The sequence below is a fragment of the Orbicella faveolata genome, unplaced genomic scaffold (assembly GCF_042242905.1).
Source record: "Orbicella faveolata isolate gen_17 unplaced genomic scaffold, um_ofav_v1 contig_14, whole genome shotgun sequence".
Lineage (NCBI taxonomy): Eukaryota > Metazoa > Cnidaria > Anthozoa > Scleractinia > Merulinidae > Orbicella > Orbicella faveolata.
In genome coordinates this window covers 12,914,590-12,930,778 of record NW_028301541.1, presented here as the reverse complement: position 1 = coordinate 12,930,778, position 16,189 = coordinate 12,914,590, and the positions used below count along the sequence as shown (strand labels likewise).

The 16,189-nt window shown below is 37.6% G+C and overlaps 3 protein-coding genes across 3 annotated transcripts in view; 2 read left to right on the top strand and 1 right to left on the bottom strand.

Annotated features, from left to right (window-relative positions):
- LOC110066850 (RING finger and CHY zinc finger domain-containing protein 1-like) overlaps positions 1-16,189 on the bottom strand; it is a 62,734-nt gene that overhangs the window by 41,021 nt on the left and 5,524 nt on the right. Inside the window, exons 2-5 of the mRNA XM_089286682.1 lie at positions 15,340-15,459; positions 13,376-13,494; positions 6,476-6,554; positions 5,770-5,814 (exon numbers count right to left, since the gene is read on the bottom strand). Of these exons, the coding sequence (XP_089142808.1) occupies positions 5,770-5,814; positions 6,476-6,554; positions 13,376-13,494; positions 15,340-15,459 (363 nt within the window). The remainder of the gene's footprint in view (positions 1-5,769; positions 5,815-6,475; positions 6,555-13,375; positions 13,495-15,339; positions 15,460-16,189) is intronic.
- On the top strand, positions 661-1,335 carry LOC149114063 (uncharacterized). Its single transcript, XM_089286684.1, has one exon. It carries the CDS (start codon positions 661-663, stop codon positions 1,333-1,335), a length of 675 nt encoding a protein of 224 aa, XP_089142810.1.
- On the top strand, positions 2,439-3,552 carry LOC149114062 (uncharacterized). The gene is made up of 2 exons (XM_089286686.1): positions 2,439-2,604; positions 3,293-3,552. The coding sequence occupies exons 1-2, from the start codon at positions 2,439-2,441 to the stop codon at positions 3,550-3,552; spliced, it is 426 nt and encodes a 141-aa protein (XP_089142812.1).

Genomic DNA, 16,189 nt, shown 5'->3' with positions numbered 1-16,189 from the left:
GAAAAAATTGAGCCTGAAAATGTGGCAGAGTTGTCTGACGAGGTGCTTTCACGTCTTGGCCTTACTACGATTGGCGATCGTCATCGTCTCTGTGCGCTTTGTGCTAACGCTGAAAAACAACATCAGTCTGCGGCTGCAGCTGCTCTTAGCGAACGCATGGCTCTTTTCAGCAGACGAAGTGGCAGTAGTAGAAGGGGTGGCCGTGGTGGGAAAAGAAAACTTTCTTCGAGAAGGACTTGGACAGTAAGTTTCGTTTGTTTAGCCAGCCGCCATCAATCTAGGATTCCGTCGTCGGCAGAAAAGCAAGTGCTATTTCATGCTGGACTTGGCATGAAGAAAATCAAACTAGACTTAGAAGATAACGAGCAAGATGTGTTAGAAAAGGTAACGTGTGGTGACAAGGGTGAGGATGGCGAGGTCAAAGGTTTCCCACAATTGAAGGAGTCAGGAGGATTCGAAATAATGTACTGTGTCTCGGGTGTCAAAGAACTGAAGCCTTTGAACTGTTCTTGGGCTGCCAAAGATCTAAAGGCAAATGTGGGGTCACAATCCAAGTTGTACTTGCGGCCGATACAGAAGAATTTGTTGACAGTCAGCATCCTTCCACAGAACAAATCCCAAGTCAAAGACAAGTGCATTATCTGTAGCAAGGAGGTATTAATGAAAGACCTTAGGTTTCACGTTATGATGTGCAAGACCAGAGAAGGTCTCCTAAGCTCTGAATCTGAGGATGATGACACCCTGAGTATTTCTGTGTTTGGATCAGAGCCACAAAAAATCCAAGAAAGCAGCACCTTTGGGGCCTCTGTGGAAGAAAAGCAGGCAGACATTGACCCAGACATCGTTTATCCTAGCCTCACCCCAAGCATCCCAGAGGTTTCAACCTTGGGGCAGCCCGAGAATGCAGATTTCAGCTCAAGGACTTCAACAGTTCCACTGGCCGAGCCAGTACTTACAGTTGATGAAATTGTGGACAAAGTGGTAGCATACTGTTTGCAACTCAACATAAGCAACCCAGTTGAAATTTTGAGATGTCTCCAGAAAGAGATTGTTACTGGGCAATCCCTTGAATTGACAGATGTCACACAGTGTAACAGTGGGGAGACTAATTTCATATTAGTCAACAGAGACAAGTTACTTGATACAGCTTTTGATGAGTTGAAGTTCCATAAGAATTACCGTGTAACACTGGAAGTTCAGTTTTATGATGAGGTTAGTTTTATCTGTTGTTCAATGGATATTCAATTTGTCCTTAATCTCAAAGAGAGCTGTTATGGTATCATAACAAAAACTTTAATCAATGCTATATTCACTATCCTTTCTTCAAAGTTTTAGTTGATAGTTACATATGATATAGGTTAAAAGTTTGCCCCCAAGTCTCTGAAAAAATTATAAACGACAAGATATTTTTGTATTATATTCTAGTCAGCTACAGATTTTGGGGGTCCAAGAAAAGAGTTTTTTAGAATGGCCCTGTCCGAAATAAAGAAGAAATACTTTGATCAAGGAATCTGTGAGCATTTAGCAGAAGACTACTTCATGGTTGGGCTAATCATGGGTAAGGAATCTTATCTTGATAAACTTTTTTTTGCAATGCAAGTTGATAATTTCTCTATAAAATGTTGCTACACAAATAGTTTGCTCCTTCATGGCATCTTATGGCATCTTATGGCATCTTATGCAATGAGAATTTTATTTTTTATTTTTTTTTTCCAACTTGGAAATGACTCCTTAAATAAAAATGTGTTTATGACAAAGAGGCTACAGCAATATCAGTAACCACATGTAGGCAGGTTTTTTGTTAACAACAAACAAACATCAAGTCAGGCTTAAGCAAATTTCTTACATAACTACGGAATGATGTAGAGCTATAGTCTCTAAAGTTTTCACAGTCAATTGGGATGTAACTTAAAATGCCAAACATGATTATTTCTAACCTCATCTTTATCACGGCTTTTAATTTTTGCTGGTCCAGGTTTGAGTGCTGTCCAAAATGGAAACATACCACAGTTCTTAGATGAAGAGATGCTTAACAACATTTTTCAGAAACCTGGCAGTAGTTTGTGTCCAGCAATTCTCAACATCCAGACAGGGCTTAAAGAAACAGGCATATACCAGGTAAGAGACAGTTTTCCTAATATAAAATATTTTTATTATGATAATTTGGAATACATGTTAAGTGGTCTTCACAGCATATTGGAACAATGTTACTTTTATTGGAAACCAAAATGATCATTGTTTCTTACATACCAGTTTAATTAGGTTAAAAAAGCTGTTATTGTCACTGCTGATTAGCTGGTCAGTTGGTGGTTAAGCCAGGAGATTTTATATTACCAGCAGGAAGATGGCATGTAAACCTAGGTTAAAATAAAACCACAAGTGCACTTGCCCAACTCTTGTATGCATTGCTTTCTCTTTTCTGTTAGGTGTGTGAGGTCATGCTAATATGTCTTCATCTGTTTAGGCCAAGTGAAGCCAGAGTGTTAAGTATGAAAATGCTCACAACCTTATTGAAGCCCTGTTTCAGTGAAACTGGTTCTAATAAAAGGCAGTTTGAGAATGAGGTGTATGCAGCATTCACCAAGTACTTGAGAGAAGCAGCCAGTAAGTTGTCTCTGTTCTGTATTTTGTACTTTGAAATCATATTTTATCAACAGCACTAAATGAATGAAATAAAAGTTACCAGTTCATAAGTGATTGTGTTCAACCCTGGCTGAGTACAAGAGCTTTGACATGACTGTCAAAAAAATTCTTGGTGGGTAAAGAACCTCCAGCCTCTACTTTAGCATTAAATGACCAAAACAAATTGTTTGGCATTGCAAAGAAAATTGGCTCTTAATATAATTTTAGGGCCATAAAATGGACATTTATGTCAAAGTTTACATATTGTTCTCTTGATAGACTGCTAGATTTCATTTTTTCGGATAACTTATTGTACTATGTTAGATTGACTGCTGTTTATATGTACATCATTTGAATAGCAATACCATTAGTGGGCAGGTCATCACTCTTCACAGAGTTCCAGAGTTCTATATTTGTGACGAATCAATTCCTATATTGGTTTTCATACTTACGCTGAATAGTAGTGCAGGCTAGGTGTACATGTAGTTAAAGCATACAGTCCTGACAAGTATAATTACTGTGATTATTTTACAGCTTAAGGGTCACTTTTGAGCTTGTTGATATATTTTTTTTCTGCTTGCGAAAGTGAGTTTTTACTCTGTTATTTATTGCATAAGTTACTGCTCAAGCTGTTTAACACATAAATAACGGTACTATAATGTAACTTTAGGTGGCAGAAGAGGTGCTATAACACTGGGCCACGTGTTGCAGTTTGTTACCGGAACTGACGAGGAACCTGTGCTGGGGTTTGAGCTGCATCCTTCACTTAACTTCACAGAAGTGTCAAACTCATTTGTTCCCACAGCCCACACATGCAGTAATACCTTATATCTACCCCATGCAAGTATAGACATGCCTCTTCCGGAAACTGATACTTTGTTTGGGCTGTATGACTATGCATTTGTTAATGCATTCTTTGGTCATGTGTAAGTCGTTTACACATGTAGAGATGCCTGTAAGTTCGGAAGTTATCGTTTGATGTTACCTGTAGTTTCTTGACTTCTCATCAGAAAATACGTAAAATTGCAGTAGATTTTACATAGTTTGTTTTAAAGAACACTTGAATTTTTAAAAAGGTGTCAAAGAGTCTTACTTTAGGAGTAAAGCCTGGTTGTTATATACTACCAACCTACCAGCAACATAGTTGCCAGTACTGCCAGGGATACAATTCCAGTATGATGAGCTGATTCCATTGTATATTGCCGGAAATTCTTGCAAAGATGACGAGGTTCTACTTCGTAGGTAGACTAGCAGTTAAGACTTGAAGAGTTTCCAGCAGCTATGTTGCAGTTGGGTTAGTGGGCTATGTTTTGGCAAGCAGTCATTAGAACATTGCAGTTGAGTTTAGTAATTTTTGAAATTGTTATTGCTAGCATAACCAATTTGATATATTTCATGCTCAATGATTTCACACATTGAAAAACTCGTTTTGTTCAAGTTAATGTGAAAGGTATGCATTTTGACAAGCATACATGTTATTGTAGTGCCACTGTTAAGTTAAATACACTGTTAGTAAAGTACCCATCATTGTTGTTGTTCTGTTGGACTTCCTGGAACTGCCACTGTATAATTCTTGATTATTTCAACTGATTTCAAGTAATGCTCAACTCCATAATTTTCGGTCAGGGGGGTTGAAGGCAGATGACCAACCAAAACACTTTTACATTCATCCGAAAGCAGCAATGACAGAGAAGAAGGAATGGGCCTGCCTTCAGACTCATCCCCAATGTCAGCGTCTATAATACCTTCTACCCCATAATTATCTATGGCTGATCCCACCAGTTCAATACCCAATGGATTTTGTAACTGGCCTGATACCCACATACAGATTGGTGAGGATCTTGTAGTGCACATCCTGTGGCGTGACCACGCCCGACTCCAGACTTTTAACTTCTCATTGATTAATGGCAAATAAATATAGTGAAGAGCAGCTAGGCGAATCTCATTCAGAGGATCAAGAATTCCTTCGTCTTCCATGAAGTAAAATAGTCTGTAATATAGTCCTAAAACACCTTCAAAAACATCCTGCCATAGGCGTTCAATTCTCTGATTGTGTACTTTTTCCAACTATAGCACTCCTTCTATTGACTCCTCTTCTGGAAATCATGTACTCGGCAATATCAACATTTTCCATGCCCTTGTCAGATCTTATCCTGCTCGGCGGGTCAAATTCATCTACTGCATCCAAAAAACACTTCAGGATTGTTTCAGCTTGGTTGTTATCCATGCATGAAAGCATGACCGGTAAGCGACTAAAACCATCAATAACCCCTATTACTACCAGATGCCAACGTACGAGCTTATGATTTGTATCTATGTGCCATAAGTGATTGGGACCCTGAACATTATAGGTCCTTCGACATAGACGGCCTCTCTTCCTGTTTTCGACTCCCTCATGATCGACTCTATGAATGCTGTCACGGAGCCCCATTCTCTGAACCTTTATTCCCCGATCTGCCAATATTTGCTTTAACAGTCCCTCTCCACAAGAAGGGTATTCCCTAGTTATTTCTTCTTCAACTTCATCAAGCTCACCTTCTGTTATTTCTGTGAATTGCAACTGACTGAGGCCGTAACGACCCATTCTACGATAAACGGTACTTTCTGAAACAGAAAGTAACAACGCAATGTCCTTGATATTAAAGCCATCCTCCAGGTACCCCTCTAAAACTGACTTAGAAATTAAGTACTCAGGAGCACCACACACTTGTGTTCCTGGTTTCCTTGGCGGTGGATTGCTACCGTAGTTTAAACACTGTAACCTTAAATTCATCATTGCATTGCGATCTTTCACACCTAAAAGTTCCATTTCTTCAGAAGATAGCTTACATATTTGATCCACAGTTACCTTTTCATGCTGGAAGTTCTCAATAAGATGCGCAAGGTGCATCTTATCAAGTATAGTTGACAAAGTGTCATTGCTTGTTCCCGCCATTTTGTTGTCTTTAACACCGGGGAAGAGAAAGAACTGGGACCCATCTAAAAACTGGAACAGATTCAGCTAAGGTGTAGGCCTTGGCATTTGAAATTTCTCCTGGTTTTTGAAACCCCTGTAGAATATACCGACTTTTCTAAATGAAACATTACAGTTAAGTTTTCTTTCTGTGGTTTCTTTGTATAACATTACCAATGATAAGTTGCTCTCACCTCATAGCAAATGGGACAAGCCGATCGTGAACTCTTTTCAATGCACTGTAGACAACAAAGATTATAAATCAAAATGATTACTCAAAAAAAAAATCATTTGAAATAAAAATGTATCAAAATAATTAACAATCTCTTTCCCAGTGTCAAACTTTTCCTGAGTTAGAATTTTTAAAGATGACCCAACCATATCCAAAGATTTCTGAAGGCATTCTTGTACATTGTTTTGATTACAAGGTTGTAATGGCTCAACTTTTTAAACTAAGGGCATCCACAGATAAGACATGCGTACATAGTTGTTGACAACTATTTGTTAGTGACAGTCAACTAAATGTTATTGACAACAATTATTGAGTCCGATCCTAGCATTCTAGACATTGGACTGTTAGATGTCAATGTCTAAGTTAGGTCAGCGAGACATATTCTGCTTTTTTTTTGACATTTGGCTGTGCAGAAATTTGAAGTGATGGAAAGAATGAGAGTGTTTCCAATGTCAACATGCACAGTGGGCAGGTTCAGAGTCACTACTGACAAAGGTTTGAGAGTTTAATGAATCATATTATTAACCAATTACAGATTCCTCATGTTCTCAATGACTGTACTACTTCAAGAACCAGAAGAGAAATCCCATTGGTAGGCACTGTGATTTATTTTCATGGACTCTTTTAACCTGTCTTCCCTAGTTTAATCTACAAGTTGATGAACTTACCTTGTGTGAGCCTCTCAATTGAATTCCTAAGCACATGTCACATCGCCTACAATGAAAAAAGTTCTCCTCTCCACCAACTCTGCCATAGAAGGAATTCAGAAGTATAAAAATTAATAACAATAATAATGATACCAATACCAATACCAATAATAATAATAATAATAATAATAATAATAATAATAATAATAATAATAATAACAAACTTTATTGAGCACTTTTCCATACAAACTTGAATCTTACATGTATCTGGTAAAAAATTCAGAAATTCTGTTGTTCCTTAAGTTTTCGGTAATTATAATAGTAATAATAATATCAAAATAATAATAATAATAATAATTTATTATCATCATCGTCATATCATATATGTCATGATATCATGGTTACTACAACTAATGCTAATACTACTACTACTACTACTACTACTTTTTTTTTTTTTTTATAAATAAGGTATATACAAGGTAAAAGTAAGTAAAAGAAATAAACTATTAAAACCTATTTCAACAGTGTTTACATAATGGTTCCCTCCTGGGTTTCAACGTCAATATCGGTATATTACAAGGTAAAAGTAAATAAAAGAAATAAACTATTAAAACCTATTTCAACAGTGTTTACATAATGGCTCCCTCCTGGGTTTCAACGTCAATATCAATGTTCTTAAAGTCACAAAAGGCTTTCCTTCTAGCTCTTGAACCTCTTAGGCAGATTAGTGCGGATCTTGGTAAAGCGAAGGATGTCCTTGCTCTTATCCAGGAGATTGTTTTAGCATAATGTTCTCCTTTCTTGATGGAGATCAGCTGCGCCAGTCTGGAATGGTATTGCAGGCACTCATTTCCCATGCCGCCTGTTGACGTGAAAATAAGGGGTGTAAAAGTTCCTTGTTTGATATCCAAAACCCTCCTCGCGTAAAGACGCTTCTTCTCGTTCTCATGATTGCGGTATATCTGTTGGAGCTCTAGGTCCCTATACGAATCAGCATTAGGGTGACAAACCCTCACGTCAAAGAATGCTGATCGTTGGTTCTCCCAGAACCCGCACGCGTGAATATCTAATCTCGCATCTGGAGCTCGATTAGAACCTCTTCCCAGCTGTTCACCCGAGATGTCTTGCAGGACAGGCTCAATCTCAACATCGGTACAAACCATATTCAGGAGTTCGGCTTCTAGGTCCCTCAGCTCATTGTGACGTTGGGTAACGAACCCACCTCTCTTGCATATCATTGCGTGGTCCACTGTAAAAGCATCACCGCATACACAGGTGGAGGGGATATCATCAACCGGCCAATCTAGTGCAGTTTGATTGCATCGCAGAACTCTCTCTTATTTTAATTATAATAATAATAATAATAATATAATAATAATGAAAATAATTGTGTTCGACGAAGTGGAACGCAAACCTAATTTTGACCTGTGGCTTTCCAGAGTTGGTTTCCCTGCGAATGGTTATAGGCCTAAAAAACCACATTCCTGTAAGGACACCAAAATGGCCACCCCGCTTGATTTTTGCAGGGGCATGTCACGGCCAGTAAACTGGTACCATTTAATGCTAAAACATGTGATAAGACATGTGGCAAACATGTGAATATGTGAGCAGGCCATGTGAGCTCGTCTTTCCCATGGATCTTTCTTTGACTTCTTTCCAGTCAGTCACCATATGCTCTGCTATTGTGTGCTCTCAGCGTTAGATTTTGGCGAATTTAAACGCTTTGACGGTAGCATTTATTGAAATCTGAGGGAATTGTCCTTGTTTATTAACACGACTTGGCTTTGGGATGATAACCGTGGGAACAGCTACATTTTGATTGCATTTGTTGATTAGTTCCAGTCATGACAGATAGCTCAGTCTTTATCCGGTCGAAATTTTATTGTTTGGAATCGGTGGAAAAGTACTCTGAAGGCAAGATCCATAAGACTACTTTATTCATCAGGGGAAATGCTCTAATTAGTCACATGGAGTTTGTTTACGATACACGAGCAAGCGAAACGAGCACGTGATTTCAAATGCTAGCTTAGAATAATGTACGTAATTTAAATATTCTATGAAACTTGAGAGTCTACAGAAACTGGCAGTGTCATGCAACTTATCAACAAATTGTGACCTCTTCACTAGCATGGACTTTGATACTATGCATATCTGACTGTAAAACCTCGGTTGCTGCTGAAAAATGTTGATTTTAGCAATAGACAAAGGTTGAGAGTCAGCTAGTGAAATCATTTATTTACGGTATATACATATATACATATATATAGATAATAAACAATGGTAGCAAGACTTCAATTCATCGTTTTATTGTGACGCTGTTTCGTATGGTCAAAGGATGACCACACTCATCAGGCAATATCAACGAATCTACATATATATACATATATACATATATATACAAGGTTGTTGCCTAAGGAAATTTTTAAGGAGCTCTTTGGGCTTCTTCCACTAAAAGTTAGGAGCCCAAGCCACTTTTTTAGGAGCCCAAATAAAATTCTCCGTGGTCAATCGGGGGGGGGGGGGGGTTGGGGAGGTTGAGGAAGATGGCGGGGGGTTAATTGTGGAAATTTTGGGGAGGGGTCCTGGGGCAGAGATTTTCCATGAGACACTAATATGGTCTAATATCAATCAAGTTTTATAAATAAAGCATTTAGCAAAGTGATCAGGTCATGACTGAGAAAGAATACTATTTCTGGTCAAACTCAATTATTGGTGTATCCATGCAGGTGCTGCAGCTTTTTTTATAAAAATTTATATTGCTGCTTTTGTTTTTGAGTTTTGCAATTCTATTTTAAAAAGACGAAATACGTTGTACAAATCATGAAATGCAAGCCACAAATGAAAACAAACAAAAATGAAAGAGGCATTTGGGAGGGGGGGGGGGGGGTTTGAATTTGGCCTCACTGAAATGTGTGTTCCTTCCCCGGGCTTGGGACATCAGTATGAACTAAAGGTGATTTTGAGGCAGCATTACAGCAATATTGGCCACTTCTTTGGAGAAAATAAATTCTTGTATATTGGGTGGGGTCGCGACAATTGATTTGATAATTTAAAATATAAATAAAATATAAAATACATGCAAAGAGAATTGCAATGATGTGTTCTTTTTGGTGGCTAGTTACTTGAATTATCCTTTCAGAACCTAAAGAAATTCGTTCAGTACATCTAAGTGAAGTTTTCTGAAGTATCAGACAAATATTTAGACACATTTATCTTTTTTCAACTGTAAATATCATATCACCAGGATCATCACTCCAATTCCAAAAATATTTGTTATCAAAGTAGTTAATTTGCAACTTGGAATCAGTAAGGCATCAATAGAGACACAATCCATTGGCATACATGATTTACAGTTATTTAATACTGAGCTTGCAATGCATTATAGGGCGATTTTCAAACATGGCTGTTTTCGGCTGTTTCGTGAGTGGACAGAGACTTTGTTGCCGTGCTTTTGCCCAGATTTCTCGTGAGAAAAGCAAAATAGAACCAGAGTAGCTGTTGTTTTCCGTTTAATTTATTGTGTGAACGACTTTTTGACAAATTTCATGAGAAGATTGAAGTCATCGGACATATTACATGGGAAACAAAACTCCATGTTTAGGTGCCCACTTGGGCTCCTTGAACAAAACTTTAGTCGCCCGCACTCGTAAGTTAGGCGCCTCAGGCGACCGTTAGGCAGCAGCCTTGATATATGTATATATATAGGTTGAATAAACAGAAGAAGATGCGAACTTTTCTCGTAGGAGGTCTTTAATTCAAGTGGACGTTTCGCCCATTCGGGCTTCTTCAACACTAACAATATCAATACTCGGAATCATGATTCCGAGTGTTGATAAAAGAATCTGGGCAGAAGTTAACTTTGAACCTGAAATAACATCGAAAGATCACTTTCTGGATCAACAACTTTCGCATAACTCCCTAATAAAGATAGCCAACAAAACAGTTTTTTTTTAAAAATTGGTTCACTAAGGGAATAACTCGGGTGAAACATCTTTTAGGACCGGACAACAACTTTCTCTCGTTAAATGATTTCCGCTGTAAGTATGAAATAGACCCTCGCCCTCTCAGCTTCTAGGGATTAATATCGGCTGTAAAGTCTCTTCGGTCTGATTCTAATTTTCAAGATTTACAGAACACCGACCATGAATATGAGCCACTTACAACAAGAATTTTGCAGGTCAAAAAAGCAACTACAATAATATATAAAAAACTGATTAGTAACAAGAGTTTAACCCCAGAGTAGAGTCAAAAGAAGCGGCTAGAGGATTGTGGCCTACCAATAAATGACAACATAAATTGGAATGCTGCCTATCTTTTAGCTAAAAAATGCACAAAGATCACTAAGCTGATAGAGTTTCAGTTTAAATTCTTACATAGACGTGTACCAACCAATAACTTTTCTTTTCGAATAGGTCTACAGGGCGATGAAAAGTGCAGTTTTTGTCACACCTCCTCTGAGTCAATAATTCATCTTTTTTGGTCATGCCGCCAAACATCTCACTTTTGGAATAAACTTACTGAATGGCTGAAAAACTTAAATTTACTTCCTAGAGATTATGCTTTGACAAATATTACTGCTTTGGGTCTGAGGCCAGATATCTCTCAATTTGCGCCTCTTATAAATTACTGCTTTCTCTTAGCACGATATCACATATGGCTCGCTAAAACAAAAGATGATCATCCAAATCTTACGCTTTTCATATGCACACTAAAATCACAATATGAGATAGAAACAAAAAGTGGAGACACGAAGAAATGGAAACCTCTTACAGGATATATGAGGATTTAATTAATATTTTAGATTATATTTTCTGTAGGGTTATCTATCTCCTACCCATTGATCTATTTCTAATCTCCTGTCAGATGCATAACTCGTTTTACTTTTAATGTACCACATACCTTTAGTCTGTTTTCTATGTTTCTGTACTACAACCTCAAGCTGTAATGATAACTAGCTATTTTTCTTCTCAGTTTTTTTTTTCTTTGCCCCTTGTCGTCACTGTATTTCTTAATTGTGTAAGTCGTGTAACTGTATTTGTTAGTAATGTAAGTCGTTTAGTTATTGTAATTTAAATAGTGTAAATAATTAGAGCAATATAATGTAAATAGAGTTAGTGTTGTAAGTAAGCATTGGTTTCCCTTGTGTTATTGCAAATAAAAAATAAATAAATAAAAAAAAAATAAAAAAAATAATAATTTGTTTTAACTGTGTACTTGCCATATCGATTAAAAACACTCCACTGATCCTACAAACGGCAAAGGAAAGCCACAAAGCCTTCACCTATCGCCTGTGCAACTTACTTGTCTATCTAAACTCGTATGTATGGAGGATATGTTCTTACTATGAGTTTGCCCGTGAACGCAAATTTATGCGATACTGTATAAACCAAAATTCACCCCTAAATCTTCTTTTAAAAGGTAGAATTAAAAGCACTCCACTGAACCTAATTGTCTCATTTACTAACTCCCAGAGTGCATTTCACTTCCACAGAGGGATAAATTGTGTGCGACATAAGCACAACAGACATAAGGTGACGAAATAAGTGAGAAATCACTATCGAAAGGAATACAGCATGCCGGCTTAAAGCGATGACATCACACAATACATCATCGCTTAAAAATTAATAAGCCATTAGATGGGTCCAGGCTACAAAATGTTGTACCTGTAGGCTGGAGCGTATCCTGATTTCTGTAGCATGAAGCAACTTAGAGTATTTTCTACTTCCCCCTCGATGGGACGCTAGTCAATCGCAGGGTTACCACTAGCATTAATGATCATGTGTGGTCGCACCCTCGCGCCTTAAAAGCCAAAGTACAGTGCGACTTCTCTAGTGCTTACTCACCTGACCATAATAACGTACTCAGATTGATAAATATAAATATAAACATAGATATAACACAACCAGGCACCAAATAACAAAGTTGCACCATTTTCCTTTCATCGGTGTGTGTTCTATTCGTCATCTTTAAACCTAATTTCCCAGTGGATTCTCCGAACTCGAACGTTCATTTTTTCCCCAAGTTCTGTGTTGTAAACAACTCCGCTGACACATGCAAATGAGGGAATGAAGGAGGGAATGAAGCACATGCTTAATTCTTGCGCAATCAATGATCTAGTGGAAAGCGTGGAAACGGGGGATGAGAATTAAATCGTGTGCTCTTTCTTCGCGAACAACTGTTATGGAATGCTGCGTTTTGTAAAGAAAGCTTTGTTTTCGCTTGCCTGACACACAAAAATGTCTAGCGTTTTCGGAACGGGCCGGTCCATGAGTTCTATGGCTTGAAAGCAGTAGCCAAATGAGCAAAGTTCGTGCTAGTTCTCACGAATACCCGGATGTTGAATAAATCAAGAATCTTCCTGAACAGAATTTTAAAGGGAGGCAAACAACAAGCAATTGGATAGTGCGGATACTCAACGGAGCGACGTCGGTAGTTAATATCTAAGCATAACCCTTGTGTGAAATATCCTGATTCTTTTATTTGTTTTCGTTGTGTTCAATACTGCTAGAATAGGCCCATATTGCAACACGAAGCCTGAATCGCTCTTTTTGGAGCATTAAGTATTCTTTTCGACTAGGTGCTCCAAGTATTTGAAGCTGTGCGCCTAAAATTTTTAACTCTGCGCCTAAAATTTCGGCAGTGCGCCTAAAAATTTACACCTGGTCACACAAGTGCTCCCAAAGCCAAAAATAAACTTTGAGCCCTGCATTGGTCACTTTGACTTCTCCTTGCCTTATAACTTTACATTAAGTTATTACACATTTATAAAACAAAACACTTATTAATCACTGGACAGGTCCCTTCACCTGGGAAGCAACTCTTGATGCTTTCCAAGATGAAGAGATTCTCGGGAAAACAAAACTAACTGTTTCCCTCAGGAACAGTGATTAAGTGTTTAATATTCACTCCCTTTGACATTACCTGCATATTCCACAATCACCGCAATGAAACTGTCCCTTCTCATGGTCATCAAACAAGCGGCAGACCTCACAATAGTATCGACCAAATTTTATTCCACAATTTGTACAGTGTGATGCCACCTATAACATAATTTATAATCATTTGTATGAGCTATTTAGGAGTTCATAGAATTCATCAGCATTAATAGTGACTCACGTCCATGTTGATTATATTGTAGGGCAATTCTACCGTTGCGGACGTTACGTTCAGACTTAATTTTGAAACTTTAATTTAGCACAGACAAAGGATGAAAAGGAGTTGTCCAGTTTTCCATTTACTGTATGAACATGTTTGTGCCTACTGACATGTTAACTGGGCTGCACAATTTTTCCAGTTGACTGATTGCTATTAGAAATAGAGAGCGCAAAAACACTGTCGCGGACATTACATAAAAAACAACCACAATATTGAGCATGTTAGTTTTTAATCAAAATTCCTGTGAAGTATCAGGGGGTTTTGTATGAACTGTTCCAAATATATGCAGTTAAGTGGTTGTGTGACTCAAAAAGCCTGATTTCATTTGAACTGAAATTCAAAACTTTGCAAAGGTACTTGAAGTTTAACGTCCTGGACGTTACAACCGATGTCGTAGACGTTACGCTGTGTGAATCATTGCCAAGTATAGAAGACAAATCAGCTTTTCTGTATGCTTCTCAGTCATATAAGGCAAGATAGGCAAATATCGTATGTTATTATGAATGAAACTGGTTAGCACTTCATGTAAAACCCCTGTAATATCACAGCACATTTTGGGGGACACAAAATGCTTTTAATTTACATCAAGTATAATCTACATTTGAGCCTGTTTTTGGCATTCTGAGCCTGGAAACTCATGTTGGTCACCAGAATAATAACTTCTTTTTTCAGAGAATAGAAAAAAATGGCAGTTTTGTTCAATTCAAGGTTTCTTTAAATACAGAGTTGGCACAACTACTTACATGTATTATTGGCCAAGACAAGGGGAAACAGAAGGGTCCACTTTTCAAACATTTTTCTACTTTTGTTGTTGTTTCTCACTTTATCAATGGACCATTTGAAATTCCAGAGCAACTAGCTGTAGAAAACTCTTAAAAGTAATAGGAAACATAAAAGGATTTAAGCACTGTAAGAAATGACTATGTTCATCAGAATGGCAGAACCTCTTCTATTGTTGAAATTTCAAAATAGCTTACATTCCACTTGAAAGCTACTGTCTTTCTCAAAATGTTTGTTAGGTGAAACTAGAGCAAATCTAGAAGGACATTATGGTTTTGTGGTGTAATGATTTGGCTTTTAAGAACCATTTCAAAATGTTTTTACTTAACTTCAAGAAGTGTAACATCCACGACTTACGTCCAGAACAATATTTTGCTGCCATTATTTTGAAAATGTTGTTGTTTACTAGATATTTCTTTTTACCAAAGTGTTTCTAGTGGATATCTAGCTGTGTGACAAGAATGGTTTTAAAATCTTTCATGTAGTTATTTTAGAAAAGAAAAAAGATTGTTAAAATGTTGCAGACATCACGTAATGTCCGCGACGAAACTTATTTTCGTTACACGTATATCTACTTTTCAAAAAAGTTCAGGGTGAAGTTTATACCACTTATGTATTAACTCCAGTGAGGGATTTTTTCTGATACCAGTGTTTGAAGTCCCTTATATTTTCCAAGTTTGATACAGCAAGTTACAAAATTTATTTCTTGCCTGTTGTTACTTTGGGGACCCCCCTGAAGACATGGTTGTCAGGAGGGAGCAGAAATTTATTTTTCTGTGTACTTCAACTTGTCTACAATCATGTAGAACAGGGTATAATTTCATGTGCAACCTCTTTTCAAAAATCTGGATTTTGACACCACTCATGTGGAATTGCCCTGTAATACAAATGAGAAAAGCTAACGGTAAAAAGTCGGCTACATATACATGTAGCTATGATATGCAACTTACACTTTGACAGCTGCCACACTGGAGACATTTAATTCTTTGTACAGTTTTCCTATCCAGTTCATGATCCTCCTTGTCATTATGGCACAACCTGCAGTTGTAGTATTTTTCACAGCAAGGGGCCTGTGGCAACAAAATCATACAAATATTTGCCAAGTAGTGATGATACAAGTTTTCCAGAAAAATCTGTTCCACAACTAAACACTTTGCAGATGTAACTGCACTTGAAGTAAGGGGTTGTAACATTACAAAATTTTACAATGATGGCAAACCATAGACATAAATTATTATACGTCATTAACTTGTGAATTGCGATAGCAAGTTACAAGTTGTTGGTATAGTGCAGATTATGCAAATGATAAGCAAATGGGGGGTCAGTCCATCATGAGTCATCTGTTAAGTGCTATTTCTGCTGACCAGTAAATAAAACATTAGAAATCAGTGCATGAGTAAATAGTGCGGGTGCATATCACTTTAGATATTTCATTTGTACAAGTGTTCCACTAAAACTGAAACTTTTATTGTTTGCTTCTTGGTCAGAGTTGATTGATAGTAAATTAGAAATAACAAACAGAACTTAGCATGAGCTCAAAATAAGCCAAACACGGTGTTCAACAGTGAGACAGAGGTGAAATTGATATCACTGATGAAAACTGCAAAGGGGAAAAGCCATAGCGGACTACCAAGGTAGACACAAACCAGAAGTGAACCGAGCAGGGGTGAGTACTCATGAGACTACTGTACCAGAGCTATCAATTGCGCTCTGCACTATCTGAGATTGTCTCACTAGTTTTTGGTTAAAACAATGGAATCATTTCTTTACAGGGATTTGTGACTGGAAGGCTGAACACCT